The sequence below is a fragment of the Brienomyrus brachyistius genome, chromosome 22 (assembly GCF_023856365.1).
Source record: "Brienomyrus brachyistius isolate T26 chromosome 22, BBRACH_0.4, whole genome shotgun sequence".
Lineage (NCBI taxonomy): Eukaryota > Metazoa > Chordata > Actinopteri > Osteoglossiformes > Mormyridae > Brienomyrus > Brienomyrus brachyistius.
Window position 1 is genome coordinate 6117823 of NC_064554.1, and position 26207 is coordinate 6144029.

The window sequence follows — 26207 nt, forward strand, 5'->3', positions numbered from 1 at the left end:
AGGGCATGGAGGAAACCTCTTTACAAACATTTTCATTCGCTGCCACATTATCTATATCCCTCCGCAGAGGTCCTGCTGCAGCGGCACCTCCTATGAGAGCTTGTGCACATTACACTGCTGGCTGATGTGTTACATACATGCAGCCTTTTCCATTTTCTGGGATCAATGCAACAGTCATTGGTGGTGGAAGAAAAAAATACTAATGAGAGCCCTGACTGGCATTTCAATGAGCCATTCTAAACATAACTCTAACCCAGCAGCCTGACTCAAGCAACAATTTCCAAAAATAAGACGTAATATTTATTTAACAAACATTTTATTGATATTTTGCATTGACTAACAAAACAACCAAAACTTTACAAGTAGCCCCAGCATGCTGTCCACACTTCACCAGCCAAACCTGGACACCAGCTTCTCCTGGTCATCCAGGTCTTTCTGTACCTTCTTCCTCATGTAGAAAATGGGACAGTCTCGGCTGAAAGAAGGGGGAGGGAGCACGTAAATGGGGGCCAGTTCAGCAGGATCCAGCGAGTCACAGGTGGGGGGGGGGGCCTCACCTGGTACAGAGCACGTCCTCGTGGAGGGAGCCCTGGCAGCGCTGACACTGCGTCCACAGGCGTGAGAAGCGCTCCTCCAGGGCGCCGAGGTGCGAAATCTGCGGGATCACGCTCAGGGTCACGGGCAGCTTTAACCCTACACGTGCCATTCCCATAATGCCACAGTAACATCAGTCATACCTCTTTCTGGTACAGCTCAGACTCCCGGTTCTTACAGAAGTCGCAGACGGCAGCTGCAGGGAAAGAACAGGCCAGGGTGTAGGGTTACGGATTGGGGGGTACTGGGGGGGGGGGGGGGGGTAAAGCCTGGATTGGAGGTCTGCTCACCATCTGTCTTTAGTGTGGCACGGCACCCAATGCAGGTGCTCCTCTTCTGGGCAAAGGCCATGAGGCCACCAACCCTGGAGGTGAGCACGGTCTTACAGCGCGTGTGGTCTCCCTCTGAGGGCAAGACAAGGTCCATTTAGTAGGTACTGGGGAAGTGGGGGAGGGGGGACTTGACCCCCTGCTCCACACAGGGACTCACTGAGTAAGATGCCCTCCGCCTTGCTCTCCCCCAGGATGGGCTCGAAGATGCGGAGCAGGGGTTTGGACAGCTGCTGCTCCAGGTAGTACTGCGTGTCGATGGGGATGTTGTTCTCCAGCACATAGATGGGGTCCTGAAACACAGAGAGAACCATGTACACAACACCGCCCCTTAGTGGCCACTTATACACATGACATCCTCCTTGTTGCCATTTAGTCTACCCACCTCTGATTTCATGTACGCGGCGACACCTTTGGCTGCTTTGATGATGACGTACGGGACTCGGTCTCCCAGGTTCGGCGCGCTTCCTGGATCCCGCTTCCTCATTCTAGGGGGTGGGGGACACACCTCTCATACACCTCCCAACATGCATGCGACAATATTCCTGGCCAGGCACCCCCACTCCCCTACCTCTCCGCCAGCTCCACATGGGCCTGTTTGCCCGCGTACTCCTGAGCGCTCCTGGTCAGCTCCTTTGTGATGACCAGCTGCGAGATGTCGATTCGGTTACACAACAGGTCAGAGATCACCTCCTTGGCATGCTCTACCGCCCCCTGGGGGTCCCTGAGGGAAAAGGCGACGAGCACCATGAGGGGTCCTGCCCCAAGCCCACAGCGAATGCAGGGCAGTGCAGACGAGAAGACCAGGACCAACCTCTCGATCAGGATGTTCTGCAGGCAGGTGTTGATGAGGTTGGCCACCAGGGGACAGTTGTCTCTGCGCACAGTCTCTATGCCTTTGCAGTCCATTTTGTCGTGGGTGTCAGGGTTAGAGGAAAAATACAGGCCAGCGTAGCGCTTCTTGTTGATCAGCAGGTACGGGTAATAGACCTGAGGAGGGCGAGTGTCAGAACTTATACACGGCGCCTCATAATTAGCCAGACGCCCTGTCTGTAAATACGGCACCACTCTCCCAACTACCTTCTCAAATTCGAGCTTGATGGGTGCCACGAAATGGCTGGAGACCCACTCGGCTGCTTCGCGCCCCTGATCCATGGCTTCCTGCACCGTGGACACCCCCAGTTTGACCATCACTGAGTCAGTGTCCCCGTAGATCACCTAAGCAGAATGGGTGGGGGGGGGATCAGGGTTATAGTCACTGGCTGGTCACCATGGCGATGGATGGCGCACTGCTCACCTTGGCATTGGCTTTGTAACCGTTGTCAGTCGTGTATCTCGACTCCACCAGCTGTTTCGTTGTTTCAATCATATGCCGGCCGAAACCTGTGACGCTCTGACAGGCAGGAGAAGATGCATCAATGTGGCTCCAGGGCCAGCTCACCCTATAGCGCCGCCCACTGGCTCCCGCCCCCTTTACCTGCGAGATCTCCAGGCAGGGCAGCTTGCCCACCTGGGCCCCTGTAAATCCGTACACAGAATTGGCGCTGATCTTCAAGGCTAGCTGGCGGCCGTCCAGCACCTGCTTCTTAAAGGGGTCTGTCTCCTTCTTCAGCTCAGTTTTAGCCCTGGGGGGCAGGGGGGGGGAGATTAAAACACACACCCTCAGACACCCATGTACCTTGGGTGGTAGAGACCACCCCCCCTCAGACGCCCATGTGCCTTGGGGGTCACTCGCCTTTTCCTAGCTGTCAGTAGGTTCTCCAGGATCTCGGGCAGAAGGCCCTTCCTCATCGTGCTCTTCACGAAGCAGTCACCTGTGGGGGTCTTGATGAAGTCGTCCGAGGACAGGCTGTGGGACAGAGTGCCGACTTACACACACAGCGCACAGGCCCCACCCACCCCCACCCACAGCTCTCCCTGCTGCTCACCCCAGCCGCTCCACGCTTCCTTTCTGCAGCAGGGTGGTGTAGCACAGGTTGTGAGCCATCATGATGGACGGGTACAGGGAGGAGAAGTCCAGCGTTGCTATGGGAACTTTGTAGTACCTGCACACATGGCTGTTATTTGCATGCATCCTCTGCCTGATTCGCTGGATGCTCTACCCTGGGTGGCCCCCTGCTGGCCAAGGCAGTAATGTGCACGCTGGCTGATGTACGCACCCCTTCTCGGGCTCGATTACTGTGGCTCCTGTGTAGTCCTCGCCCCCCTCAGTCTTCACCACTGGCATCACCAGCCCCTGTTTCATTGCCTAGGGTGGGGGGGGGAGACACAGAGGCTGAGAACCTGCCCTTGGGGGGTGTGGGTGGGTTTTAGAGGGGGTGGGCGGGGAGCATACCTGGCGCAGGAGCTGCGACACCACCTTGATCTGCTGGCCGCGGGACAGCAGGTACGTGAGCGGCACGCCGGTCACACGCGCCATCTCCATGTAGTTGATGACGCACATGAGCTTCTGCAGCAGTCGCAGGGGCAGGTAGGCGTCCTTCAGGCAGTACACCGCCAGGCGCCGCCGCGTCTGCTCGTTCCCGTTCTGGGGGACAGAGACAGTGTGTCATATGGAGTCTGCCCCGCCCCTGGCCACGCCCCCCCTTGTATGATACACCCCCAGCCTCTCACACCTGCAGGTCTGTGATGATGGAATGCTGCACATCCTCCTTCTGCTCCTGCAGGAAGTGGAAGCTGACAGCGTTCAGGGTGTAGGAGCGCAGCTTGTAGTCTCTCAGCAGCACCTGGGGGGAGGCAGCAAGTAAGGCCTTGCCCACTACCAATGATTACACCTTGCACAAAAAAACACCCACCGCTAGACCACACCCACCACATGTAACCATACTAACAATGAATGACCACGCCCACCTGCAGCAGATCGAACTGCACCCGACCCTCCATGTTAACAGTCTTGTTCTCCCTCCTTCCCATCTGCTTGCTTTGGAAGCTGGAATCCTTCAGCACAGACTTGATCCCTCGAACCCGGCCCAGGTAGGGAAACAGGTGCACCTGCACAGAGGAAGCACAGTGATGCCCTGATCGAAGAGGGGCAGCACCGCAGCCCGGGGGGGGGGGGGGGGGGGGGCGCCTCCTACCTTGAGGGCAGCCGCTCGGTTCAACAGATAGGGCAGGTCAAAGTTCTGGATGTTGTAGCCGGTGATGATGTCAGGATCCACGGTCCGAACGAACTCCGCCCAACTCTGAAGGGGTTCGCACAAGGGTTAGAGCATTTGCACGCGCGTGTGCGAGGGCGTGTGTGTCATTGGGCGTGTGTGTACCTGCAGTAGCTGCTTCTCCTGGGTGAAGCAGAGCAACTGGGATCCCACTATGCTGGCGCAGGAGTTCAGGGTGAAGGCCGTGCGGATGAAGGGCTCCTTCTCGCCCTGCCGCTGCACCATGGAGGCGATCTGGATCACGGGGTCTGTGTCGGGCTCCGGGAAGATGCCTGCAGGGGGGCATGGCCAGCTGGTGAGGGGTCCGGGGGCCTATGGTTAGGGCCAGGGAGTGCTGGGCAGGCACTTACCTTTCCTCCCTGCACACTCGATGTCGAAGCTGAGTACACGCAGGGGGGCGATCCTCTGCCAGTCACCCTCGGCTGCGTGGCTGATGAGTTCCGACCAGGCCACGTCCACCTCATACTGGCACAGGGACACCTAACGGAGGCAAGGTCAGCCATGTTACTGACCCTCCCTACAGAGGGCACAGGGCAGCCCCCTACCCGGCACGTACCTTGCTGGGCTGTCTGGGGTTTGTCTCCCCTGGACCCCTTTCTTCTCTCAGACGGTACTTTCCTGCAGGAAGCTCCACCCAGGAACAGCCGACCATGTCACTGTCCACCATGAACCTGCGCAGAGACACACTGGTCATGATTGTCCAATGAGAGCTTAGGTAAGGGGCATTCGTGTTGGAAGATCATGACTTCGAGCTTATTTTAACCCAGCTAACTGAGAAAACCTGCATCATGGAACACCCACCAGGGGAGAAGCAGCAGGAAGTAAGAAGGGGAATCGGACCAAAGACTGATCAGACAAGGTAGAAATGGTGTTTATAAAATAATAATGTCTGAAACTACAACCCCATATACCCATCTCTGTCCTTGCGTACTGCAGGTACATCATAAACGGTTAGATTTAATTAATAATCATTTTTAATAAGATATCCACACCACACTTCATAAACTGCCAAAGTACACGGCTGTCTGGTGCGTTGGTGTGAGAAGCATGAACAGGCAGGAACACGCATGTACAACCCTTAACCATCCAGCGGGAGCTGCTGACTGCACCTGATCTCGAAGTCGATGTTGGCCTCGTACGAGGGGTAGTTCTGCATGGGAAAGGACCCGAACTTAAAGCCTTGCTCCAGCAGCCTTTTGGCGGGGGCAATGAGACGGGGCGTCGCCATAGTGATGCGCAGGAAGTCCATGGGGCGGTTTCCATGGAATCCATACATGCCTGGCGAAAATGAGGGTTTGGTATTACACGGGCAGGGCGGGGTTGGGCAGGATGGGGACAGGGGGCTCACTTTCTCGCCGCGTGATGTCCACAGCCAGCACAGTTACGGACAGGTTATCCTTATTCGATCGCATGTCCTTCAGGACGACTGCATTTAGCTCCTTCTGGAAGTCACTCAGGTGGTCGCTGCAGAAACCTGGGTGAGCAAGGAGACATTGTTCATGCGACTAATAGGAAGGAACCACAGCGTACAGTGGACAGAGCGGCCGGAGGGGGGTGACTTACCAGCGGGTGCCGGGATGTAGAAGTATGGAGCGAAGCCGTGCACGTGGCAGCACACGGAGTTCCCGCGGTCCGTCACGCCAAACATGCGGATGATAGGCACGCTTCCCTGGGACTGGCCCGGCATTCCCGCTACTGGCGATCCTATCAGGACACACTAAACATGTTGGTGTGTGACCCTGACCCTGCCAGTGTGCTCCTCCCCCCAACCGAGATCCTCACCTAGATAGTAATCCAGCTCAATCTGCTGAAATATCAGCCCGTCGGTGCCAGGATTGAGGGGTAAGGCCGAGGGCCGCGCCCAGCGAGGATTGATATCCGTGGAAAAAAGGTCACCTGCCAGAGATGAGGAAAGGAATCACACCGGAGACTAGCAACGCCATGCACAGGACAGAAGGCCCTCCATTCCAGGAAGCTTACCAACGGGAATGACGTCGTGCCCCGCCTGCCCCTCCCTGCACTCCCCCTCTATCTCTACTTCGTCCAGCATGGCGAGCTCCTCTTCAAAGACGGAGGGGCCGTCGTCCCATTCACCCCCCGCTTTGCTCCTCTTTGCCTGGGAAGCTCCTCCCAGCACTGGTCCACCATTCCTCCGTTTTGCATCCATGGCCCAGTCCTGACACCAAGGCAAGAGAAAAGACAGTGTAGAGATGGCTGGGCTCACCCCCGCTCCCAGCTTGCTAACTGATCCAATATTATTGCAGAGCTTCCTCATAAAACTGACATATCCGATCACCACCCGGCTGACACCCAGCTCCCCATAAACACAATGCATAATGTCCACCTGCCCGGGGAGCATATCCATCCTGCAAATAGGGTGACCGTCAGAATGGACTCTAAAAAGGAGAATATCTAAAAAATGAGGACACCCATGCAAAGTGAAAAGCTGTTGTGTTGGTGAGACAGAACACAATAACATCAGTCAATAAAACTAGTCAAGACAATGTTCAGTTATTCACTTAATGCTCTGATACAGTCCAACACTCTTAAAGGATTAAGTCTGATACACTAAAGTACGTCAGATAAAAAGGCCCTTTCAAATACTAAATTCTAATTGCCAATGAAGTCTTCAAGTTTCTACCATGCTGTAAATGGTAATGTACTACCGGTACTATATATGTAACCTATAGAACTGTCGGACCCAACATATACCAGCTATCCCAACTTCGGCATTTTAAAGTCATGAGATGAAAAATCTCAAGACTTGAGCGGTATGCGCCATAACGCTGTGAATTATGTGTACAGAAGCCGAGAACAGCAGTGCTTGCAATTATTTTTATGGCATTATCCGGAGAACATTTTTGAGCGACGAGGCGTGGGGGAAACATCCAACAGCAATATAGACAAAGAGCAGGAAAATAGGACTGTCATGACGAAATCCGAACTAGTGATCACTCCTGCCTGCAACTCGAGATTTAATTACTCCAAATTCAGGACAATTTCATGTTACATGCACAGAGTTTACCAACTCATTAAGACGCACCTAAAAGTTGCATACAATTGCAATTAGGTGTGATGCGCCCGAGAGGATCCGCATATATAGAAAGTGGTTTCAAAATAAACGTTACATTTCCAGGGAGACGGCGGGACACAGAGCACGTTTATTAATCTTTAGCATTATCCACCCAAAAACTAGACACTCAATACACCATACCTGTCCACATAACACATAACTCGAATATAAGAATATGAACTTAAACGTCTGTGACTGTTTACCTTTATGAAACACTCCCCAACTTCCTCCTCGATTAAGCTTACAGAAACTCCCGCCAAATGATCATCTAAAGTCGTCCTCCGCCCCCTGAAACATTAGCTCTGAAATGCTTCCGGTTTCCCGGCAAACCGGGTTGCCCACCGCAATCTTTGATTGGCCGAAAGATACCGAAACATATACCCGGATGTGAACACCCGACGACACCATCTTTGTAGGGCTGTATGGCGACGGAGTCGTTTTTCTCTAGACTCACTTAGTCTAAATAGTCAGTACGTTTACAAGCACAGCCCTACCGAGTTACGGTTATAGGCCATTTAATCGTCTTAAGTGTCTTTTAGTTAAGCAGTCCATCCGTCTTCGCAATCCATATCCTACTGCTGTTGCTGTGGGTAGTTTGGTTTAATGACTTTTTAAGTTAAACTGGGTTGAAAAGAGGGAGAATTCTGTTAGGTTTGAGCTTACCACAAGCAAGTGTACTCATGGAATCTTCTCCTTCTGCAACATCAAAAATACCAATAAGTCCACCTATGTAAAATCTACATAGATTTCTAGAATCTGCTAGTACTACATTACTACAGTTTTGTGCATGTTTAAACACCCCATTCTGTGTGTCCTTGTGTCCTGTGCTGCCTGCGATGAATGCATGCATACAATAAAAGGTTTATTTTCAAATGGCATCTGATGTCTATTTTTGTGCATCACATTTATTAATAAGAAGGAACACATTATGGTTTTATTGTGGTTTTAAAATGTGATTTGGTAAGAAATATCTGCATGACAGTATCATATGGTCAGGATGATTGCAACAATACTGTTAAAGTTTGCAGACAATTCAGCTGGGCTTACTTGCCAATAACAAGGAGCATGCTTACTTGGAGGAGGAGATGACACTGTCACTATGGTACCAGGAGAACAGCTTCCTCCTCAGTGTAAACAAGACATAGCAGTAGATTGTGGACTTTGGGAGGAGACGGCAGAGGGATTAACACCCCATCAGCATCAATAGTACTTTGGTGGGGAGGGGGGCAGCTTCAGGAACCTCAGTGTTCACATGGCCGAGGACCTGCCCTGGTGCCTGCACATGCATTCCTTAGTGAGGACGACTCGCTGATGCCTGTACCACCAAAGGTGTCCTTTCCAATACCAAAGACCTTCTACAGAGCCACTATCAAATGCATCCTGACAGGGAGCATCACCTCCTGGTTTGGAAGCAGCACAGAGAGTCTGCAAGGTTCTGCAATGAGTTGTGCAGTCAGCCGAACACATGATCTGACAAGCACTCCCAACCCCCCAGAACATTTACACCAGAAGATGCAGGTCCAGGACCATGAAGATTATTAATGATCCCATCCACCCCAACAATGACCTCTTCTCTGTGCTGAGGACAGGCAAATGCGACCACTACCTGAAGGCCAAAGCAGGAAAGCTGAGGAAGACATTATTTCTATAGGCAATTCGGATCCATAAGACCTGCAAACCAGCGTTCCTGCCTACTTAACTTACACATGTATATATCGAATACGTATTTCTGGACTCCTGCACTACTTGCCACTTTACTACCGACTGACAATCGCACACTATGGATATTTAAGATTATTGTCAAGTTTGATGTTTAACGTCTAATGTCATATCTTACATACTCGTGTCCCCTTTATATTTATGTCCCTGTTACGTTTTTCCCCAGTCTGGAGCTCGGCTATAACGCATTTCACTGAACACAAGTACAACTGTGCACGTAATAAATATAATTTTGAAAGTCTGAACACCGTATTTAGATAAACATTGTTGTTACAAGGAACAATAATATAAGGTAATGGAGCGTAGTCAAAAAGTATTTTCTTCTCTGTCCCGTTCCCGGCCTCGAACGGTTACTAAAACTTATTTATATCTTGCATCTTCGCTATTATATCAAATTCCGTCTTTTGGATAAACAGGGGTGTCCGCCAATCCGGCGTCACTCTCCGCAATGTCTCGAAACCAATCACATTTTTTATGCTGGAAATTTGGAGGCGGGTCTATCATCGGGTTTCCAATCCGGGGCCGAATTAACTTTAATCGTCCCCCGCCCCCTCGCCCAGTGCTATTTGTGCGCTGTCCTTTAAAGAACCACCCACATATTACGACCAATCGGAGACGAAAGCGGCGCGTTTTGTCTCCTCCCCGCCACGACCGCCCCCCGTTTCTTTGAGTGACAGATGCCAGCGTTGCGATTGCACGGGACGTTCGGACAGTGACAGGACCGCCGAAGGTCAGTGTCGAGCTTATGCCATTCCTTATGATTTTAATACGATACATTAAAATCTGCGATATCTTATCAATGGGAAGTGTTGCAAGCAAAGAGGCAGAAGTCACAGTAGTAATGCCGCTGCTGGAGTCGATAATGTGACGGTTAGTTTTTGCGTAAAATGCCGGAATGGAAGGAGGCGTGATCGGTTGGTGCTGAGTGTGTAACGGTAATACACCCGGCGGCAACCCGCCTCCTCTGCACGTCCGCGGAGCGTTTTAGGCAGGGCAGCTTGCGAGCCAATTAAACGAGAGACTACGCGAAATCTTTTTAAGTTCAACATATGTCACTTAAGCGGTGTTTTTTTAAAAAGAAAGTTGCGAAGTAGGAGATATTGAAATGGCAATGACTTAGTCTTGGCAGCCCTGTCTGCGCTGTGTGGAGACGTACGGTCGCTGAGTTTTCTTGCCTCTCTGTTGTCTAAGTAGGAGAGAGAAACAGGTGTCCCGACGGGAGGACAGTGACACCCCCACCTTACCGACAGTAGTGTTGTATCTGTATGTTGGCGCTGTCTTACGGTCCTAAATGAAAATGCCGCGAGAGATGCGTGCGTGACTAACGTGCTCGTTCTCAAACTTCAGAATTACGCTGTGCATGCATGTGACCGGTTCCGCTGATGTCAATTTAGATTTACTTTATTTAGTACACATTGACGTAAATAGTACGCTATGTTCTGCTCACTAGGTCTGCTGGTCTTGTCAGTGTTATATTTTTCATGAAATGGCAAACTCTGTAGTCAGTTTTGCCTGCTGTGTAGGTATTTTAATATGTAACCCTTGTTTAGGGGGCGCATATAATGTAGCACTACATTCTTATTTCACGTATTTATTTACCAATAATTGTCAGATGCCTACTGATTTCGTGTTTGTTTATCATTAATTAATAATAACAGTTGATATAGCTCTTGCAGTTACTATATTTGTATATGATGTGTTCTTGAGTAGTATCTGGGTTACTAACTTACTTATGCCTCTTCAACTTACTCTATGTCCAGTACACTGCTTGTTTGTTTGTGACCTTCAGTTTTCAAATTTTATTTTTTGTGCAACTCTCTTTTCAAGGGGCTTCATTTTATCATCCAGTCTTATACCCATTTATCCTGGTCAATGGTCTTGGGGGGTTTGCTTTGTTTACTTTTTATGAGTACTTTTCTGAGAAATCATGATGTGTGGCTGGTTTGTCAAGAATGCTTAAAGCCACACACTGTTTTATTAATAGTATGGATTACCTGTGCCTGTGCTGGGAGAAGATCCACGAGGACAGGTGGCTGTGCTTGTCCTTTGCTGTGAATGGTTAGGGTTAGCGGTCTGGCTGACTGACCATGCATTTTCAGGGTTATTTATTTGGTGGCCAGCATCCTGACAGTGTCCTCCCAGCTGCAGGCAGCATGCCCCTGGCTCGCAGCCTTTCCGTCACCTCCCTCTCCGGGCTGGACGACTGGGACGAGGAGTTTGACCATGAGAATGCGGTGCTTTTCGAAGTCGCCTGGGAGGTGGCCAACAAAGGTTCCTCACTTGCGTCAGATGGTGCATTTGTGTGTTGCTGGTACTCGGGATGCTCACACTGACAACGGGCTGCTTCTCATTCAGTGGGTGGCATCTACACCGTGATCCAGACCAAGGCCCGCCTGACGGCAGAAGAATGGGGGGAGAACTACTTCCTGGTTGGACCCTACATGGAGAGCAATGTCAGAACACAGGTGGAGCTGATCGAGCCAACCAACCCAGCTCTAAAGAAGACCATCGATAAGATGAACACCAGTGGGTGTAAGGTACAGTCAATGTGCACCCTATACCGCATACTGTCACGGTTTGAGACAGCTTAGCTGTACTACAACACATGTAGCCATGCAGATTGAAACATATTCAGTTCCTGCTCAGCTGCGATGGTGACACCCCTTCCGGAACTGAACACTTTGGTTTCTATCCTTAACCTGTGTGTCTGATAACTGACACCCTGATGGTGGCATTCTGTCTGTGGCCTTTCCTGATCTGCTGTCTCTTCCCTGAACCAGGCCTCTGTTTTGAGAGGACCTCGCTGGAATGCGTGTTTAAAGGTTACAGGCTGTATCGGTGTCTCACACAGGCCACAGCTCGTACTGTGCTCTATTTTAAGGGGCTTCCCGAGATTGACTCACACATGGGGATACAGTAAGTCTGTCAGCTGCTCTGTTCTGCTGCCTTGGTGGGACAGCAAAAAAGAGTGAAGGAGCCTGGGGTGAAACGATAGAGGTCAGGGCCTGCTGGGGTGAATCGGTGGAAGCCAGGGCCCGCCAGGGTCAAACGGTGGAGGCCAAGGCCCGCCGGGGTCAAACGGTGGAGACTAGGGGTGCTTCTCAATATATGTACTTGACTGTACCTGTGTTCTCGGGTACCTGTTTCATGTCATCTTCCATTGGCAAAGACCAGTTCTAATATTAAGAGCAGAAGAACAGAGGATGGTAAAAATCCCCGGATGTTGTTCTTGCTTCGCAACAGCCACCCACATATTATGACCAATCAGAGAGGAAAGCGGCGCGTTTTGTCTCCTCTAAGTTGCATCCTAGTTAAACAAGACAAATCCCATGATTCATTGCACCCCAGGTTTGGTCTTGGGAGGCAAGTCAGTAAAACTGGTCTACGATCTTCATGTTCTTGGTATTGAGAAACACCACTGGGCTAGCTGGGGTGAAATGGAGGAAGGTGAGGTTTAACTGCTTAGTCATGCGATGATTTGTGTTTCAGACTGATGGCTCACGATGGCAGTGTAAATCTGCAAGCCAGTTGACCGTCTGAGCTGGAGCCTTCGTGGTCCTGCAGAGCTCTCTCAGGAACCAGATCATGTTTTCACAGGTGTACTTCGGACGCTGGCTGATCGAGGGCGGCCCGTATGTCGTGTTGATTGATGTTGGCTTCACCGCTTGGTCACTGGACCGCTGGAAAAGTGAGCTCTGGGAAAGCTGCAGCATTGGCGTGCCGTGGTTCGACCGTGAGGCCAACGACGCCGTGCTCTTTGGCTTTCTCACTGCCTGGTTGCTGGGGGAGGTCAGTCTGCTTATGGCGCTGGTCACGTTCACCAGACCGCCGTCCTTTTGGCTAATGTTATACACCAGACCGCCGTCCTTTTGGCTAATGTTATACACCAGACCGCCGTCCTTTTGGCTAATGTTATACACCGGATCGCCGTCCTTTTGGACCAGAAGCGAGGACTCAGAGTGACTCTGTGTTTGTGCCCCCAGTTTGCAGCCCAGTGCGAGGAGTCATCACATGTCGTGGCCCATTTCCATGAGTGGCTGGCCGGCCTGGGACTGGTGCTGTGCCGGCATAGGCAGCTGCCTGTAGCCACCATATTCACCACCCACGCCACCCTGCTGGGCCGTTACCTGTGTGCTGGGAACGTGGACTTCTACAACAACCTTAGTGAGGTTTGTTACTCTGTGACGTGTTGGACTTTCACAGATACGTAAGAGTCAGAGCTGCAACTGTGGTCATGTGACATGAGGATTGAGGGGGGGGAGGTTGTGGTTTATTACTGGGGCAGTGTAGAAGGGAGGGATGGGTGGGAATGGAAATGGGAGAGAGAGCGCAGTCACCTGACCCTTTGTCCTACCACACCTGCTTCCTAAACATGCTCTGCTCCCCTCGTAGTTTAACGTCGATAAGGAGGCTGGAGACAGGCAGATATACCACCGATACTGTATAGAGAGAGCTGCGGCCTGCTGCGCCCACATCTTTACCACCGTGTCCCAGATCACAGCCATTGAGGCTGAGTTCCTGCTCAGGAGGAAGCCGGGTGAGACACCGCCGGAGGGAGGCAGGAGGGAGGGCAGTCGCAGCAGGTGCTGACCACTCATTTTCACACAGACATCATCACTCCAAACGGCCTCAACGTAAAGAAGTTCTCTGCCATGCACGAGTTCCAGAACCTGCATGCCCAGAGCAAGGCCCGTATTCAGGAGTTCATCCGTGGACATTTCTATGGGTAGGTGGAGTTGCTGTTACTAGGGCAACTGACCAATAACGCTCACCTTTCTGTTAACATAGTCTTTTGATAATGCTACTTAACTGCAATAGGACAATTGAAATGACCAGATCTGCTGCAAGTAGTCTTATCACCAGCAGGGGGTGCTGTGTGCTACTTGTGTATGTTATGCCAGTGTGTAACTGACCTCATGTTCTCAGGCACCTGGACTTTAATCTAGATAAGTGCCTGTTCCTCTTCATTGCTGGGAGGTATGAGTTCTCCAATAAGGGAGCTGATATTTTCCTGGAGTCTCTGGCTCGGCTTAATTACCTGCTCAGGGTGAGTGTCTGTCAGAGCTTATCTGTGTGTATCACTGTGTGTATCAGTGCTACCTCTGTGGGTCAGTGTGTATCAATGTGCATCAGTGCTCAAGGTGAGTGCTATGTCTGTCTGCTAGTGCGTATCGGTGTGTATCACTGCTCTTTTTATATATACACACACACACACACACATACACACACACAGATTGATCTACCGTTCTCCCCGCTACAGATACCTGAAGGTAACATGCCACAGTAAAGCTGTTATTATGGTATTTCATTAGGTGTGAACACGCGGCTTTTAAGGACACAGATTTAACTGTTATAAAGGTTGTAATATTAAACAATGTGCCGATTCAAAAATGGCTTTATATGAATTTGAATTATCGTCAAATAAAATATAAATAAAACCAAAATTTAGTCTCATACAAAACACTTGCTTTCGTTGGGTTGATGCTCTATCCAGAGGTTATTCCCTGCCTTTTGCCGGGGATAGGCTCCGGACCCTGTGCTGTAACTTCAAGCTTGCTCTCACCTCTATGTGTCTGTGCGTCTCATGGAGAACAAGATTTATAGAGTCACGAATCCTGTCTGTAGTGTAATGCTCTGCCTCTTCCAGGTCAACCATAGTGAAGTGACTGTAGTGGCATTTTTCATCATGCCTGCCAGGACGAATAACTTCAATGTGGAAACTCTGAAGGGCCAGGCCGTCCGGAAGCAGCTGTGGTGAGCTCTTCTGTGCTGTGGTCAGACTGGAGATTGTTGCCGCAAGCACCGTGCTTTGTACTGATGCTCCCTCTTTTTTGGTGACAGGGACACAGCTCACACTGTCAAAGAGAAATTTGGGAAGAAGCTGTATGAGTCTCTGCTGGTGTGAGTGCCGTGTAGTTACTTGTGCTTGTTTGCCAGCGTGTCCTGTGCCATCGTCCCTCTCCGTGTGCCGACATATCCACACATTCATTACTGTCCCAATGCCGCCTGCAGGGGCCAGCTGCCAGACGTATCAAAGATGCTGGACAAGGAGGATTTCACCATGATGAAGCGAGCCATCTTCAGCACACAGCGGCACAGCCAGCCACCGATCTGCACCCACAACATGCTGGATGATAGCTCAGACCCCATTCTGACCAGCATTCGCAGGATTGGCCTCTTCAACAGCTCCTCTGACCGGGTCAAGGTACGCACAGGGCCAAAGGATTGCAACAGTGTTTCTGCTCCTCTCAGGGGAACTCTCACTTATGGTCCATCTGAAAGTACATCCTGTCCTCCTAGGTGATTTTCCACCCGGAATTCCTTTCCTCGACCTCTCCATTGTTGCCCATGGATTATGAGGAATTTGTAAGGGGGTGTCACCTAGGTGTGTTCCCCTCTTACTATGAGCCCTGGGGCTACACACCAGGTATGTGGGTGTGTGTGTATGTGGTTATAGTGGTGGGGGGAGACTCTGATGCAGTCATATTTACCCCCCAAGTTGTGTCCTCCTCTTGCTTAGCGGAATGCACAGTGATGGGGATCCCCTCTGTCTCTACCAACCTTTCTGGTTTCGGCTGCTTCATGGAGGAGCACATCGCTGATCCGTCCGCTTATGGTACGCTCCTGCCCTCCTGTTCACTATCCAATCTGTCCTCCTGTCTATCTGTGTCCTCTAACTCTAAAAATCTCACCACCCCCAGGAATCTACATCCTAGACCGACGGTTCCGCAGTGTGGATGAATCCTGTAACCAGCTGACCTCCTTCCTGTACCAGTTCTGCCAGCAAAGCCGGCGGCAGAGAATCATCCAGAGGAACCGCACAGAACGTCTGAGTGACCTGCTAGATTGGAGATACCTGGGCCAGGTGAGGGGGGCGGGGGCAGTTCCTAGGCGTTCTGTGATTGGTGCATTGCTCTGACTGTCTCCATGTGTCCCTCTCAGTACTACGTCACGGCTCGGCACATGGCCTTAGCCAAGGCTTTTCCAGATGCCTACTGCTATGAGCCCCAGGATGCCACCTCAGTAAGTCTGTCTGTGGTTCTCGTCACTCAGTGTGCATCATTCTCTCAAAGAGATCCTGTTCCTGTCCGCTGTGGTTGTGAAATGCCCCCCCCCCCCCTTACCATGTGTCTATCTCTCAACTGCCCAACAGACCCAGGGCTTCCGCTACCCCAGGCCAGCTTCAGTTCCCCCCTCGCCCGCCCTCTCCCGTCACTCTTCCCCCCACCACAGCGAGGCGGAGGAGGAGGATGATGATGAGGAGCGATACGACGAGGACGTCGAGGCTGAAAAAGACCGTCGCAACATCCGCCACCCACTTTCTTTGTCCTTCCGGAACAAGAGCTCTCTACCATACCCACTGCTCAATGGCAGTGGAAGCCCCGCCCCATCTTCACTGAGCTCCGCCCAATCTCCCGCGAGCTCTACGCACTCCCCCCCCAGTTCTGTCACCTCACCCCTGAGCTCTATTTCTAGTGAGAAGAACTGATTTTGCACCAGTGCATGCACCCCCACAAACACTCCCTCGCACTCTCTTCCACACACAAACACACTATGCATATGACTGATAGACCCACACACCTGTCACTGAGCCTCCCAGCATATATATATATATATATATATATGAAGACGTGGTACAATAGGAGAAACCTGCAGTACGGGAGGTGGAGGTGTAGCTGGGTTCACCTTCTGCGGGGGAAACGCACCCCTGCCCGCAAAGCCAGTGCAGAACCTCTTATTCTGTTACGTAAGGAGCTCCATAGTCAGTTAAGTTTGCTGCTGCCCCAGTAGTGCGCCCCCCTCCCTCCCCCCCAACCCGAGACATGACATGGCGCCAATTGGCAGTCCAGTCTGAGGATTGTGTGCATGTTAGCAAGATTACCTCATATTCCAGGATGTGTCAGACGAGATGTAGTATAGTATGGGTGGATCGACGTCAGTGAGCATTGTTATACATACGGTTTTAGCAATTTGCGCTTGTCAGTCAGTCAGTGGGGATTTGTTTGTCGTGAACACTTTCTGTGCTAGTATTGTTGTGTTATGACCCTCTCTCTTGTTAGATGACCACCAACTCCGTGTTACTGTTACCTCGAGGACTGAAAAACAGTACAAAATGATCAAATAAGTTGCTTTATTAAGATTCACTGTGATAGACGTCTTGTTCCTGAGACAAGTGTCATGCAGCTTCTTCAAAACTTTCTATGCGAGGCCTAATTTCAGAGCGTGGTTCACAGCCAGCGGCTCCAGCTCGCTCAGCACAGGCAGACTCCGGCTCTCTGGCCTTTACATGCTGCAGTGTGGAGAGGAGATGCAGGTTGGCGCACAAAGGCAGCGGATGGCTCTGCCCCTGACAAACGTCCTTCATCATTACCCACCCAGCAAGCTGCTCCAGAAGGATGCGTAGGTGGCACTCCCTGTCACTGCCCCCAGCTGGGCGGGGTTACGCCGCACAGAGGTCACAGAGAAGCCGTTGGCGCCCGTCACCTTGACTTCCACTATGTGGTACTCCTTCAGCCTGGGGGACAGGATGGAGAACAAGCTCGTCTCAGAGCAGGCCGCAGAGGTGAAGAGTGGCTCTGCTATGCTCCTGTGTGCATGAGAGATCTTACGCAGTATCAGAGACTATCTCCCCCATCACTCCGCTGAAACCCAGTCTGTCTGCTGCTATAGCAGCCACTGCCATGGTGTTGACGTTGTTTGGGGCCAGCGGACAAAGGTCGGCCACGGAGCCTTTGAAAAGCACCCTCCTGCCTTCTCCCTCGGTCCAATCCTTGGGCCCACCCCCCGTCAGGCGGAAACAGGAGGGGTGTTTGGACATGCGGATGAAGAGACTCTGTCAATGGGATTGGAGATGGAGATTTTCACACGCTTCCAGCTGTGTTCATGTTTATGAACGGTTGCCCTTGTGTGCCGGCTTTCTCACCGTCAACGTACCGCTCTCATTCAGCCGCTGGATATCCTGGCTGCCCCACAGTGCCCCACTAGGCACGTAAAGTGTCTTCCCATGATGCTGTGCAGTCTGCCGCAGTTGTTTGTTCAACTGGAGGTCTGAGAGGGCAGAGGGGGAGCCCACCTGGAGAGTGGGAACTTTGATCGACCACTTGGTACCAGTCCAGGCAGCGAAGCACAACCATCCAAAATCCAGTCAAATCACCTGCCCCCCCCCATGCCCGTCATACCAGGAAGTGAGCATGCGAGAGGAACTGGGCCCCAAAGTCCTTCACAACCTGTGGGTGGCACACCTCCACGATCAAGTCTGCATTCCTAAAACACAAAGCACACACAGTCCTGTAGGTACTGCAACGCCCTCCACTTGCCCTTCCTCCCAGTACCTCCACCGCACTTTTCAGGGAAGTGGGACAGCTGATCTAGGATCAGTTCCTCAGGAACAGAGGCTCTTAGCTTCTGAGGGTTTCTGTTCCACACAAAGACCAGGCGGAGGCCCAAGCTGTGACCCTCCTTCTGGATCCTCTCCACTAGGTACTGTCCTGGGAGCAGGAGACAGCTATTCACCACAAGAACCGCCAGAGGGAAAAGCTAAGCAAGAGGACCTGAGAGAGATCGCAACTGCTTCAAGTGTGCCCTTTAAGGATCCAAAGAGAAGGTACCAACCTAAGTGACCATATCCCACAACTCCAACAGCCATCACTCTTAAGGTGTGTGCGGTCAGGTCTGTGAAGAGAGACACAAATACAGACACGAGCACATGTTTTGTTTATTGTTGGACACATGCTAAATAAAAATGACTCGACCGCAGTGTGGTGTGTTTGTTCTTCCAGAAAGAGCGCTTTACCTAAATAAGTCATTATCCTTGCGGAGCTGTGGTCAGTATTCACGCACTCCGAGGGTTTTATAGAGGCGACTGACTCACCCATACTCTGCTTTCTCCGTGTCGTCCTGCTGCTCGGCTAGGCAGCGCAGGGCAGCTTGGAGTTGGTCAAAGTTGAACTTGCACTCTGTTAATTATCAGCCCATGTCTCTGTCATAGACGCAGCCTTGGGGCAATGCTCTGCACAGCACTCACTTCCTCTGGTTGACCCAATCAGAGGTTGTCTCACCAGGAGGCTCTCAAAGCAGAGCGTGGCCAGCTACCGAAGGTGCTAACTCTGATGTGCTTGGCTTTCCACATCAGCAAGTCATAAGCCTAGTCTGTAGCTGCTTCTTACGTAATGCATCTCACCTTTAAACCAGCCACAGTATTTTAAGATATCCTATTCTGTTTTTGCATTTTATAAGAACAAAAGCTTTCCTGGTTTTTATTTGTATTTCCATAAGTCATAAGCCACAGCAGTCTCGCATTCTATTTTATGTGGATTATATTCATAATGCACTTATGTGTCCTCAGTCCAGTTGTCTTGCCCCTAACCTCTCCTTGGATAGATAAAAAAATGACCAGCACAGTCCTAACACCAGGTACCATCCTTACACGTCATCCTGCCTGTTCACCTTTGAGCTCAGTCTGCTGTTGGCAGGTTTGTCATATCACCTGTGGACACGGGGGCCTGGTGAGAGAGGGTGGGCATCACCCATCATTGATAAAACGTAGATGTGATTAGAAGTGCAAAGTTCATAGTCTAAAGAAACAGACGGCAGTAGTGTAGGCATACACGGTTTGCATAGAACAACTGAGAAGGTGGGGGACACTGAGCACACGAAGGGGAAGTTGAGCAGGGCACTGAAGGCATTCAGCAGAGGACACAGGAAGCAGACACACCTATCCACTGGTTTATTATTATTATTTATTAAGGACAAAAAAATGGACATTCTGGAAACGGATGCGTACGATCGAAGACAGCGCAGGGCCACGGTAAGGTATATAGTACAGTACTTCATCCTTTTATCTGGAGGTAGAGCAGGGCGGTGGTAAGACGTACAGTACGGTACTTAATCCCTGCGTATGACTGGAGGCGGTATAGGGCTGTGGTAAGATGTACAGTACGGTACTTTATCCTTGTGTATTACTGGAGGCAGTGCAGGGCTGTGGTAAGATGTACAGTACGGTACTTTATCCTTGCGCATGACAGGAGGCGGTGCAGGGCTGTGGTAAGATATGCAGTACGGTACTTTATCCTTGTCTATTACTGGAATCAGAGCAGGGCTTCAGTATGATGTACTGTATATATTATCCTTGGCAGCAGGTTGCACTACTACAGTCCTCATTGGTCAGTTTGTAAAGATGAACATTATGCTCTGGGGTGAACTGCAATAAATGTTGTTTGTTCAGTATGACACACGATAACCTAATATGACTTGCACTGTACACCTCCTTCCCTCTTCAATCAGTCTGTCTTTCTATTCCTTTCCCTCCTACCCTTCTTCCTCTCCACTTCTGCATACTTTTACCTGTGGATTCCTGAATCCAACCCCTCTGCCTTTGCTGCAGCAGTGAAGTCCATTCCTGTGATCTCATTGGCTGCCCTGGTGCTGTGTTACCAAGGAGGGAGGAGCTTGTGGGGTGTAGCTGGAGGCCTACTCTTCTCAGCAGGGGGAGACATTTGCCTTATATGGCATGAAATGTTTCTCTATGGTAACTATTGAATACTTCCCTGGCAGATGCTGTTTGAGGAAATCCACTATTATCCTGATACCACTCTATGTTCCCTGAATGTCCTTAATGTTGCACTTCTGATCATTGAATAGTGTTATTAGGTTCTTGCTTTGTTAGAGGTTGCGTAGCTGCTGCTCCGAATCTGTTTACACTCGTGCCTGGACATTCATTGGAAGCTCAGCCTAGTGGCACTTATGTTTAGCCGTCCCCCTTATCAATGTGCAATTTGCCTCATTTGTACAAAGGCATCTAATCTAAATAAAGTGTAAATGTACATGTGGGGACAGATTGACTTCTGTGGCCTTGGGCCCTGACATGCAGCCTGGGCAGTATGCTCCATGCAATGTACCCTTTCTGCTGTCCAAACATCCTGCATTACACACTTGTTCTTCTGCCCTATTCCACACAGCCCCATTCGAGTAGATTTAGTGTCCTTCTTTACCCGTTCGATTGTGGTTGTGGTGAAGCCAGCACACCAATGCCAGGCGGCTGGGGGACACGCAGTCACACTCAGCTTTGTATAAACCTGGACCTTCACATTTCTCTTTCTCTCGCCCTCCTCTAGGTTTGACTTTATTTGCTGTGGCCCACCTCCTGTACGCAGCTGCATTCCTCTCCCACCGTTACTCCCCTGCGCCCTGCTCCTGCACCTCAGTCTTTCTGTCCATCCCACTGTGGCTGCTGGGGGCAGGAGTGTACTTTTACATGTATCCTTATCTACAGAAGCAAGAGGACGCCGACATCATCACTCTGGCCGTTGCGGGTTACACCCTTTTAATAGTAACCATGGCAACTCTGGCTGTACGCACCCATCGCCCTTCAACCTTCTTGGGCAGTCTGATATTCATAGTCTCTGACCTGAGTCTCGCCCTGCAAGTCTTTAAAGTCATTGATCAAGCACCTGCTGGCAGAGCTGTCGTCATGACGACTTACTATCTGGCACAACTGCTGATTGCCGTGGGAGACGTGTCGGCGAATGGCGACCAGGGCGGCGGGCTTGGAAAGAGGAAGAGGATGTAGGATCTGTTAGGAGTATGGCGGGCCAGGAACGGCTGCAGAATCCCAAACGGAGAATCCTGCACAGCCACGTGCCCCGGACATCTCTAACGTTCCTGCACCTTCCCCAGCATGCAAAAAAAATTCTTTTTAAATGAATCCATTACCAGAACCATTGTGAACAAACTTTATTGAAATATCAGTGTATATATGAAAACAGAGATTCCATGTTATCCCTGTTGTCAGTAAGTCGTGTGTAACTCATCAGAGGCTTAAATGAAAAGCGGATAGTCACTTGAGCAAAATTGCATGAGTATCTGTTTGTCTGCCTAATAAAGTGGCAAAGAGGACTTCAGCTGCTGTGTTGGGTCTGTTCTGCTGGACCATCTCACACTCCCTTGCTGGTTGGTTGTTAAGTTTGCATCACGAACGCGAAGCCCAGCTCCGCACTGACAGGGCTGCACAAGGCGGCTCTCAGCGGTCCATGCCGTTGTCAGCAGACAGGTGCCGGAAGCAGGCCGCCTGCAGACACTCGCAGTAAGCCAGCTCCTCCTGAGAAGGACACAGCCACGTGAATAGTAGTGCGAAACCTGCAGCAGTCACGGAAGCGAGCTCTGCTTCTCCGTCGGCACGATGCAAGTACCTGGCTTTCCTCTTTGCCCTTCAGCTCCATTGCTCTGTGCTTCAGCAGCTCCTCCAGGCCAAGAGCAGGGTCCCGGCAATCGCTCACCCCCCGGTCGCACCCATCCACCAGGCTATCCGAGCATTAAACACACAAACAGACACTGGCCTCAGCACGCGCTGCAGCTTTCCTGTCCTAACATGCAGCCAGAGACATTTTTAAGGCCCTTTCTGGCATGTGTGTGTGTGTGTGTGTGGTGATCCATACCAGCACAGCACGCCCAGTACATGCTCGTGGAAAGAGGAGTGTGGAGACCGCAGGACTGACACCAGCTGCTGCACCATGCCCATGGAGAGGACCGCATCTGAGGGGTAGCGAGCGCGGGAGAGTCAAGGGGCACGGCCACAGATGTACAGACAGAGATTCATGCATGCACAGCACTCACACACCATGCGCATGCACACACATGCAACTTGCACAGCATGAATACACATGCACGCCCACATGCATGCAAACGGCACCTCTGTGCTCTGGGTGCGCGCTCAGCAGGTTCAGCAGCAGGAATGCAGACTTGGTCCTCAGCTTCTCGCTGTCTGACTGCATCCCTCTCATCAGCACAGAGAAGCCGTCGTGTGATAGGAAGACACGCAGGCCTTCTTCCTGTTCCCGGACCAGACCTACGTGGGCATGCAGAGACAGCATGAGGCCTTGGCTTGGGGACAATCTGGCACTCACACACTGAGACATGTACTTACAGGACACAGCGTACAGCGCCTTCACTTTCACGGTAGGGTGGGGGTCACAGTCTATGAGCTGCAGCAGCGTTGACAAGGTGCCCCGGTGGAGTAAGTAGCACTGCACCTCGGGCATGTTCTGGGCACAGGAAGCTAAAAGCTGAGCGGCCCTCCACCTGATCCCACCCTGGGCATGTGACAAGCACTGAGACACACACAGATCCAGGCCACCCAGCACCATCAAGTCTGGCAGAGAGAGAAGGATGATGTATTATTATTCAATTCAATTTATTTTTATATAGCGCCTTTCACGACACAGTCCCCCTCAAGGCACTTCACAGAAGTGTGCGGAAATTATTACATTACTTACACAGAATGGTGCAGGAAATGGGGAAGGAAGAAGGAAGGAAAGAAACAGATGAGAGGAACCAAAAAATGTCAAGTAAGGAGAGAGGATTACAGAAAAACTCAGAACACATCAATACCTGCAGTGCACACACGGAAGGGACAGGCTAGACAGACATACAGGTTAGAGAAACCAACAGACAGAGATACAGACAGATAGAGACAGACAGATAGAGATACCCACGCTGCTCTGCCCCGCCAGCGCCCCCCATACCCACGCTGCTCTGCCCCGCCAGCGCCCCCCATACCCACGGTGCTCTGCCCCGCCAGCGCCTCCCATACCCACGCTGCTCTGCCCCGCCAGCGCCCCCCATATCCACGCTGCTCTGCTCCGCCAGCGCCCCCCATACCCACGCTGCTCTGCCCCGCCAGCGCCCCCCATACCCACGCTGCTCTGCCCCGCCAGCGCCTCCCATACCCACGCTGCTCTGCCCCGCCAGCGCCCCCCATACCCACGCTGCTCTGCCCCGCCAGCGCCCCCCATACCCACGCTGCTCTGCCCCGCCAGCACCCCCCATATCCACGCTGCTCTGCCTCGCCAGCGCCCCCCATACCCACGCTGCTCTGCCCCGCCAGCGCCCCCCATATCCACGCTGCTCTGCTCCGCCAGCGCCCCCCATACCCACGCTGCTCTGCCCCGCCGGCGCCCCCCATATCCACGCTGCTCTGCCCCGCCGGCGCCCCCCATACCCACGCTGCTCTGCCCCGCCGGCGCCCCCCATACCCACGCTGCTCTGCCCCGCCGGCGCCCCCCATACCCACGCTGCTCTGCCCCGCCGGCGCCCCCCATACCCACGCTGCTCTGCCCCGCCAGCGCCCCCCATATCCATGCTGCTCTGCTCCGCCGGCGCCCCCCATACCCACGCTGCTCTGCCCCGCCGGCGCCCCCCATATCCACGCTGCTCTGCCCCGCCGGCGCCCCCCATACCCACGCTGCTCTGCCCCGCCGGCACCCCCCATACCCACGCTGCTCTGCCCCGCCGGCGCCCCCCATACCCACGCTGCTCTGCCCCGCCGGCGCCCCCCATATCCACGCTGCTCTGCCCCGCCAGCGCCCCCCATATCCACGCTGCTCTGCCCCGCCAGCGCCCCCCATATCCACGCTGCTCTGCCCCGCCAGCGCCCCCCATACCCACGCTGCTCCGCCCCGCCAGTGTCTCCCTACTCCTCACCTCTAGCGTTATCCAGGTTCTCACACAGTTCTGAAAGCAGCTCCAGTGCCCCCTCTGTTTCCTCCTCCTCTTCCTCCTCCTCCTCTTCATGCTCCTGTGATTCCTGTGCTGTGGTTCTCCGCAGGACAGACAGACACTGCTTCATTTGCTCCACCTCATCTTGCTGCCCCTTACAGATGTCAGCGAGAGCTTCCCTCAGCCATGCTTTCCTCTAGAGGAGGGAGGGGGGGAGAGACTGAGCACCAACAGCAGCAAGCAGGTCAGCAGCTCACTCGGAAGGACCGCGTCAGTGTGCCATACTTCCTCTGACATGGGCTGCTGGGGGGCTGGTCCATCAGAAGCGGAGCCCGCTTCTACAGCCATGCGCAGGATGCCTTGCAAGTTGCGAGGATGCTGTCTCTGGCCACTGCCCTCTGCCATTGTCCCCTGAACGCAGAGAAAAGCCGACGGACCACATCAACCCACACCCTCAGCTGCCCAGCACTAACCAGACACAACAACTGCACCTGATACCAGTACTATGAGAGCAAAGTATTGGCCAGCATGGACAATACACGGTAGTGGCCTTACACTTGTACAATAGTGTGCATCTCTAAGTATAGAGGCGTTATAATGTAAGTCAACTTATTTAACCAACTAACAGCAAATAGACTGCAACAGTAAATAAGGTTAGTTAATGGGCAAAATGTCAGCAGTCGCTGTAACCACCATCGCACAAACATCTACCCAACGATACACCTCCTACGTTATTATTTAATCAATCATTATCTGTGTCTACAAATATCCGTTGTGGTACATCACCGGAGAAAACATTAGAAATCTTCAACTATAGCGTACATATGAACTAGTAACTAATAATCGCAATCTACTCACCTAAGTACGGCGCAACCACACTCAAATCGCTCCTGTGAATAAAGGTACACTACAGTGACTGTACGTGATCCTGTTATTTAAAGATAGCAATATCTGGAAAATTCTAGACTGTATTGAAACGCAGCGCTCAGTGGCGAATACTGACACATGAGGCGACCATATTATTCTCTGCCGTAAAGTAACTAGTACACGGACATTAAAAAGCATGTACCGTAAAGTAGTGTATACGTGCGTACGATTTGCTCGTCTGAACTACAGACGCCATTGTTTCTCTACCGTATTATAGTGCAACCTCGCGCAGAATGTCTGTGATAATGAAACACCAATTCGCGCACAAAAATTCTACAACACCCCTACTACGAAACCGTTACCCAGCTCCCATGTCCCTTGCTTAGTGTGTTTAGACTTAATGTCATACAATCGCATTGAAGATATGTCATTGAAAATGTTTCGTATTCAGATACTTAAAGTGTTTATTGTGTAGATTATGGGGACTGAGAAATACTACAACATATTACAGAGGAAAAAACCGTGTATGGTATGCTCTACAGGCGGTGTTGGTGAACTGCAATTGGAATTTGAAATAGACATCATTCATTCATAATGATGTAAACAAAGACAACTTCTTACAGTAATGAGCGTGATACATAGACGCATATAGTCAAAGAACAATTAGATTAAGAAACGTGCTTCTGAAATTACATGCAAGCACGCTGGTCATGAATCCTGCTTTTAGTTTCGTAAATATTAGATAAAGCGCTTATTAGCATTCACTCATGTACCGACAGCATTTTGTACCAGCGACCGCTCTAAATCAGCGTGAGAAGAAAATCAGCCGAAACTGCTTTTAACCACACGCGCCTGGGTTTGCGCTGTGCTAGAAATATCCGAAATGGTCTTTAAAATGCAGCGGTTACGATTTAGTACAGGTAACCACAAATCAACGCAAATAAAACCCGACCCTGTTGCGCGAGAATTAGGGCGGGA

General features: G+C 51.6%; 5 protein-coding genes across 12 annotated transcripts; 2 read left to right on the plus strand and 3 right to left on the minus strand.

Moving 5' to 3' along the window:
* Positions 1 to 300: 300 nt before the first annotated feature.
* pold1 (polymerase (DNA directed), delta 1, catalytic subunit) lies at positions 301 to 10161 on the minus strand. 4 transcript variants are annotated; one of them, XM_048990371.1, is made up of 27 exons: positions 10115 to 10161; positions 6059 to 6254; positions 5861 to 5974; positions 5642 to 5782; positions 5427 to 5552; positions 5188 to 5356; positions 4635 to 4749; positions 4429 to 4558; positions 4184 to 4350; positions 4001 to 4105; positions 3774 to 3914; positions 3539 to 3649; positions 3259 to 3450; positions 3083 to 3171; positions 2852 to 2968; positions 2659 to 2772; positions 2401 to 2548; positions 2221 to 2316; positions 2004 to 2141; positions 1738 to 1913; positions 1495 to 1647; positions 1309 to 1411; positions 1084 to 1216; positions 885 to 998; positions 738 to 790; positions 558 to 655; positions 301 to 475 (listed from the first exon to the last, which is right to left on the minus strand). In XM_048990371.1, the coding sequence occupies exons 2-27, from the start codon at positions 6243 to 6245 to the stop codon at positions 388 to 390; spliced, it is 3318 nt and encodes a 1105-aa protein (XP_048846328.1). In that variant the 5' UTR covers positions 6246 to 6254; positions 10115 to 10161; the 3' UTR covers positions 301 to 387. The 4 variants fall into 4 exon arrangements, with proteins under 4 accessions (XP_048846328.1, XP_048846326.1, XP_048846325.1 ...); XM_048990369.1 differs by lacking the exon at positions 10115 to 10161 and adding an exon at positions 7815 to 7836; XM_048990368.1 differs by lacking the exon at positions 10115 to 10161 and adding an exon at positions 7355 to 7503.
* gys1 (glycogen synthase 1 (muscle)) lies at positions 9452 to 18626 on the plus strand. 3 transcript variants are annotated; one of them, XM_048990373.1, is made up of 16 exons: positions 9458 to 9600; positions 10970 to 11141; positions 11226 to 11407; positions 12468 to 12659; positions 12854 to 13039; positions 13263 to 13407; positions 13479 to 13596; positions 13797 to 13917; positions 14518 to 14624; positions 14712 to 14771; positions 14883 to 15075; positions 15171 to 15297; positions 15391 to 15486; positions 15572 to 15735; positions 15813 to 15893; positions 16024 to 18626. In XM_048990373.1, exons 2-16 carry the CDS (start codon positions 11024 to 11026, stop codon positions 16357 to 16359), a joined length of 2226 nt encoding a protein of 741 aa, XP_048846330.1. In that variant the 5' UTR covers positions 9458 to 9600; positions 10970 to 11023; the 3' UTR covers positions 16360 to 18626. The 3 variants fall into 3 exon arrangements, with proteins under 3 accessions (XP_048846332.1, XP_048846330.1, XP_048846331.1); XM_048990374.1 differs by having other exon boundaries at positions 9460 to 9600; positions 11013 to 11141; XM_048990375.1 differs by lacking the exon at positions 10970 to 11141 and having other exon boundaries at positions 9452 to 9600.
* Positions 16988 to 18981, minus strand: aspdh (aspartate dehydrogenase domain containing). Of its 3 annotated transcripts, none has more exons than XM_048990379.1 (8): positions 18742 to 18981; positions 18483 to 18542; positions 18214 to 18358; positions 18050 to 18134; positions 17794 to 17943; positions 17480 to 17703; positions 17246 to 17385; positions 16988 to 17160 (listed from the first exon to the last, which is right to left on the minus strand). In XM_048990379.1, the coding sequence occupies exons 1-8, from the start codon at positions 18743 to 18745 to the stop codon at positions 17123 to 17125; spliced, it is 846 nt and encodes a 281-aa protein (XP_048846336.1). In that variant the 5' UTR covers positions 18746 to 18981; the 3' UTR covers positions 16988 to 17122. The 3 variants fall into 3 exon arrangements, with proteins under 3 accessions (XP_048846336.1, XP_048846335.1, XP_048846337.1); XM_048990378.1 differs by having other exon boundaries at positions 18664 to 18981; XM_048990380.1 differs by lacking the exons at positions 16988 to 17160; positions 17246 to 17385 and having other exon boundaries at positions 17486 to 17703; positions 17805 to 17943; positions 18664 to 18981.
* A 224-nt stretch (positions 18982 to 19205) lies between these two features.
* tmem86b (transmembrane protein 86B) lies at positions 19206 to 21769 on the plus strand. The gene is made up of 3 exons (XM_048990381.1): positions 19206 to 19677; positions 20154 to 20397; positions 20984 to 21769. Exons 1-3 carry the CDS (start codon positions 19627 to 19629, stop codon positions 21436 to 21438), a joined length of 750 nt encoding a protein of 249 aa, XP_048846338.1. The 5' UTR covers positions 19206 to 19626; the 3' UTR covers positions 21439 to 21769.
* Positions 21588 to 26132, minus strand: hspbp1 (HSPA (heat shock 70kDa) binding protein, cytoplasmic cochaperone 1). Its single transcript, XM_048990376.1, has 8 exons — positions 25221 to 26132; positions 24648 to 24773; positions 24348 to 24558; positions 22792 to 23016; positions 22558 to 22713; positions 22304 to 22400; positions 22058 to 22169; positions 21588 to 21966 (listed from the first exon to the last, which is right to left on the minus strand). Exons 2-8 carry the CDS (start codon positions 24765 to 24767, stop codon positions 21889 to 21891), a joined length of 999 nt encoding a protein of 332 aa, XP_048846333.1. The 5' UTR covers positions 24768 to 24773; positions 25221 to 26132; the 3' UTR covers positions 21588 to 21888.
* Positions 26133 to 26207: the final 75 nt, after the last annotated feature.

What these genes read in the sequence shown, in the direction of transcription:
- pold1 (XM_048990371.1), bottom strand. Translation starts at nt 6,245, where the DNA reads ATGGATGCAAAACGGAGGAATGGTGGACCAGTGCTGGGAGGAGCTTCC. An exon ending in CCATCATCACAGACCTGCAG is followed by an intron (nt 3,451 to 3,538) that starts GTGTGAGAGGCT and finishes TCTGTCCCCCAG; the next exon opens with AACGGGAACGAGCAGACGCG. An exon ending in GGCGGAGGGCATCTTACTCA is followed by an intron (nt 999 to 1,083) that starts GTGAGTCCCTGT and finishes TCTTGCCCTCAG; the next exon opens with AGGGAGACCACACGCGCTGT.
- hspbp1 (XM_048990376.1), bottom strand. Translation starts at nt 24,767, where the DNA reads ATGGCAGAGGGCAGTGGCCAGAGACAGCATCCTCGCAACTTGCAAGGC. An exon ending in GAACCTGGATAACGCTAGAG is followed by an intron (nt 23,017 to 24,347) that starts GTGAGGAGTAGG and finishes TCTCTCTGCCAG; the next exon opens with ACTTGATGGTGCTGGGTGGC. An exon ending in GTACTGGGCGTGCTGTGCTG is followed by an intron (nt 22,170 to 22,303) that starts GTATGGATCACC and finishes ATGCTCGGATAG; the next exon opens with CCTGGTGGATGGGTGCGACC.
- tmem86b (XM_048990381.1), top strand. Translation starts at nt 19,627, where the DNA reads ATGGACATTCTGGAAACGGATGCGTACGATCGAAGACAGCGCAGGGCC. An exon ending in GAAGACAGCGCAGGGCCACG is followed by an intron (nt 19,678 to 20,153) that starts GTAAGGTATATA and finishes CTCTTCAATCAG; the next exon opens with TCTGTCTTTCTATTCCTTTC. An exon ending in GCATGAAATGTTTCTCTATG is followed by an intron (nt 20,398 to 20,983) that starts GTAACTATTGAA and finishes GCCCTCCTCTAG; the next exon opens with GTTTGACTTTATTTGCTGTG.
- aspdh (XM_048990378.1), bottom strand. Translation starts at nt 18,745, where the DNA reads ATGGGTGAGTCAGTCGCCTCTATAAAACCCTCGGAGTGCGTGAATACT. An exon ending in ATGAGAGCGGTACGTTGACG is followed by an intron (nt 17,704 to 17,793) that starts GTGAGAAAGCCG and finishes TCCCATTGACAG; the next exon opens with AGTCTCTTCATCCGCATGTC. An exon ending in CTTCTGGAGCAGCTTGCTGG is followed by an intron (nt 17,161 to 17,245) that starts GTGGGTAATGAT and finishes TCCACACTGCAG; the next exon opens with CATGTAAAGGCCAGAGAGCC.
- gys1 (XM_048990373.1), top strand. Translation starts at nt 11,024, where the DNA reads ATGCCCCTGGCTCGCAGCCTTTCCGTCACCTCCCTCTCCGGGCTGGAC. An exon ending in CTGTATGAGTCTCTGCTGGT is followed by an intron (nt 14,772 to 14,882) that starts GTGAGTGCCGTG and finishes TGCCGCCTGCAG; the next exon opens with GGGCCAGCTGCCAGACGTAT. An exon ending in ATTGGAGATACCTGGGCCAG is followed by an intron (nt 15,736 to 15,812) that starts GTGAGGGGGGCG and finishes TGTCCCTCTCAG; the next exon opens with TACTACGTCACGGCTCGGCA.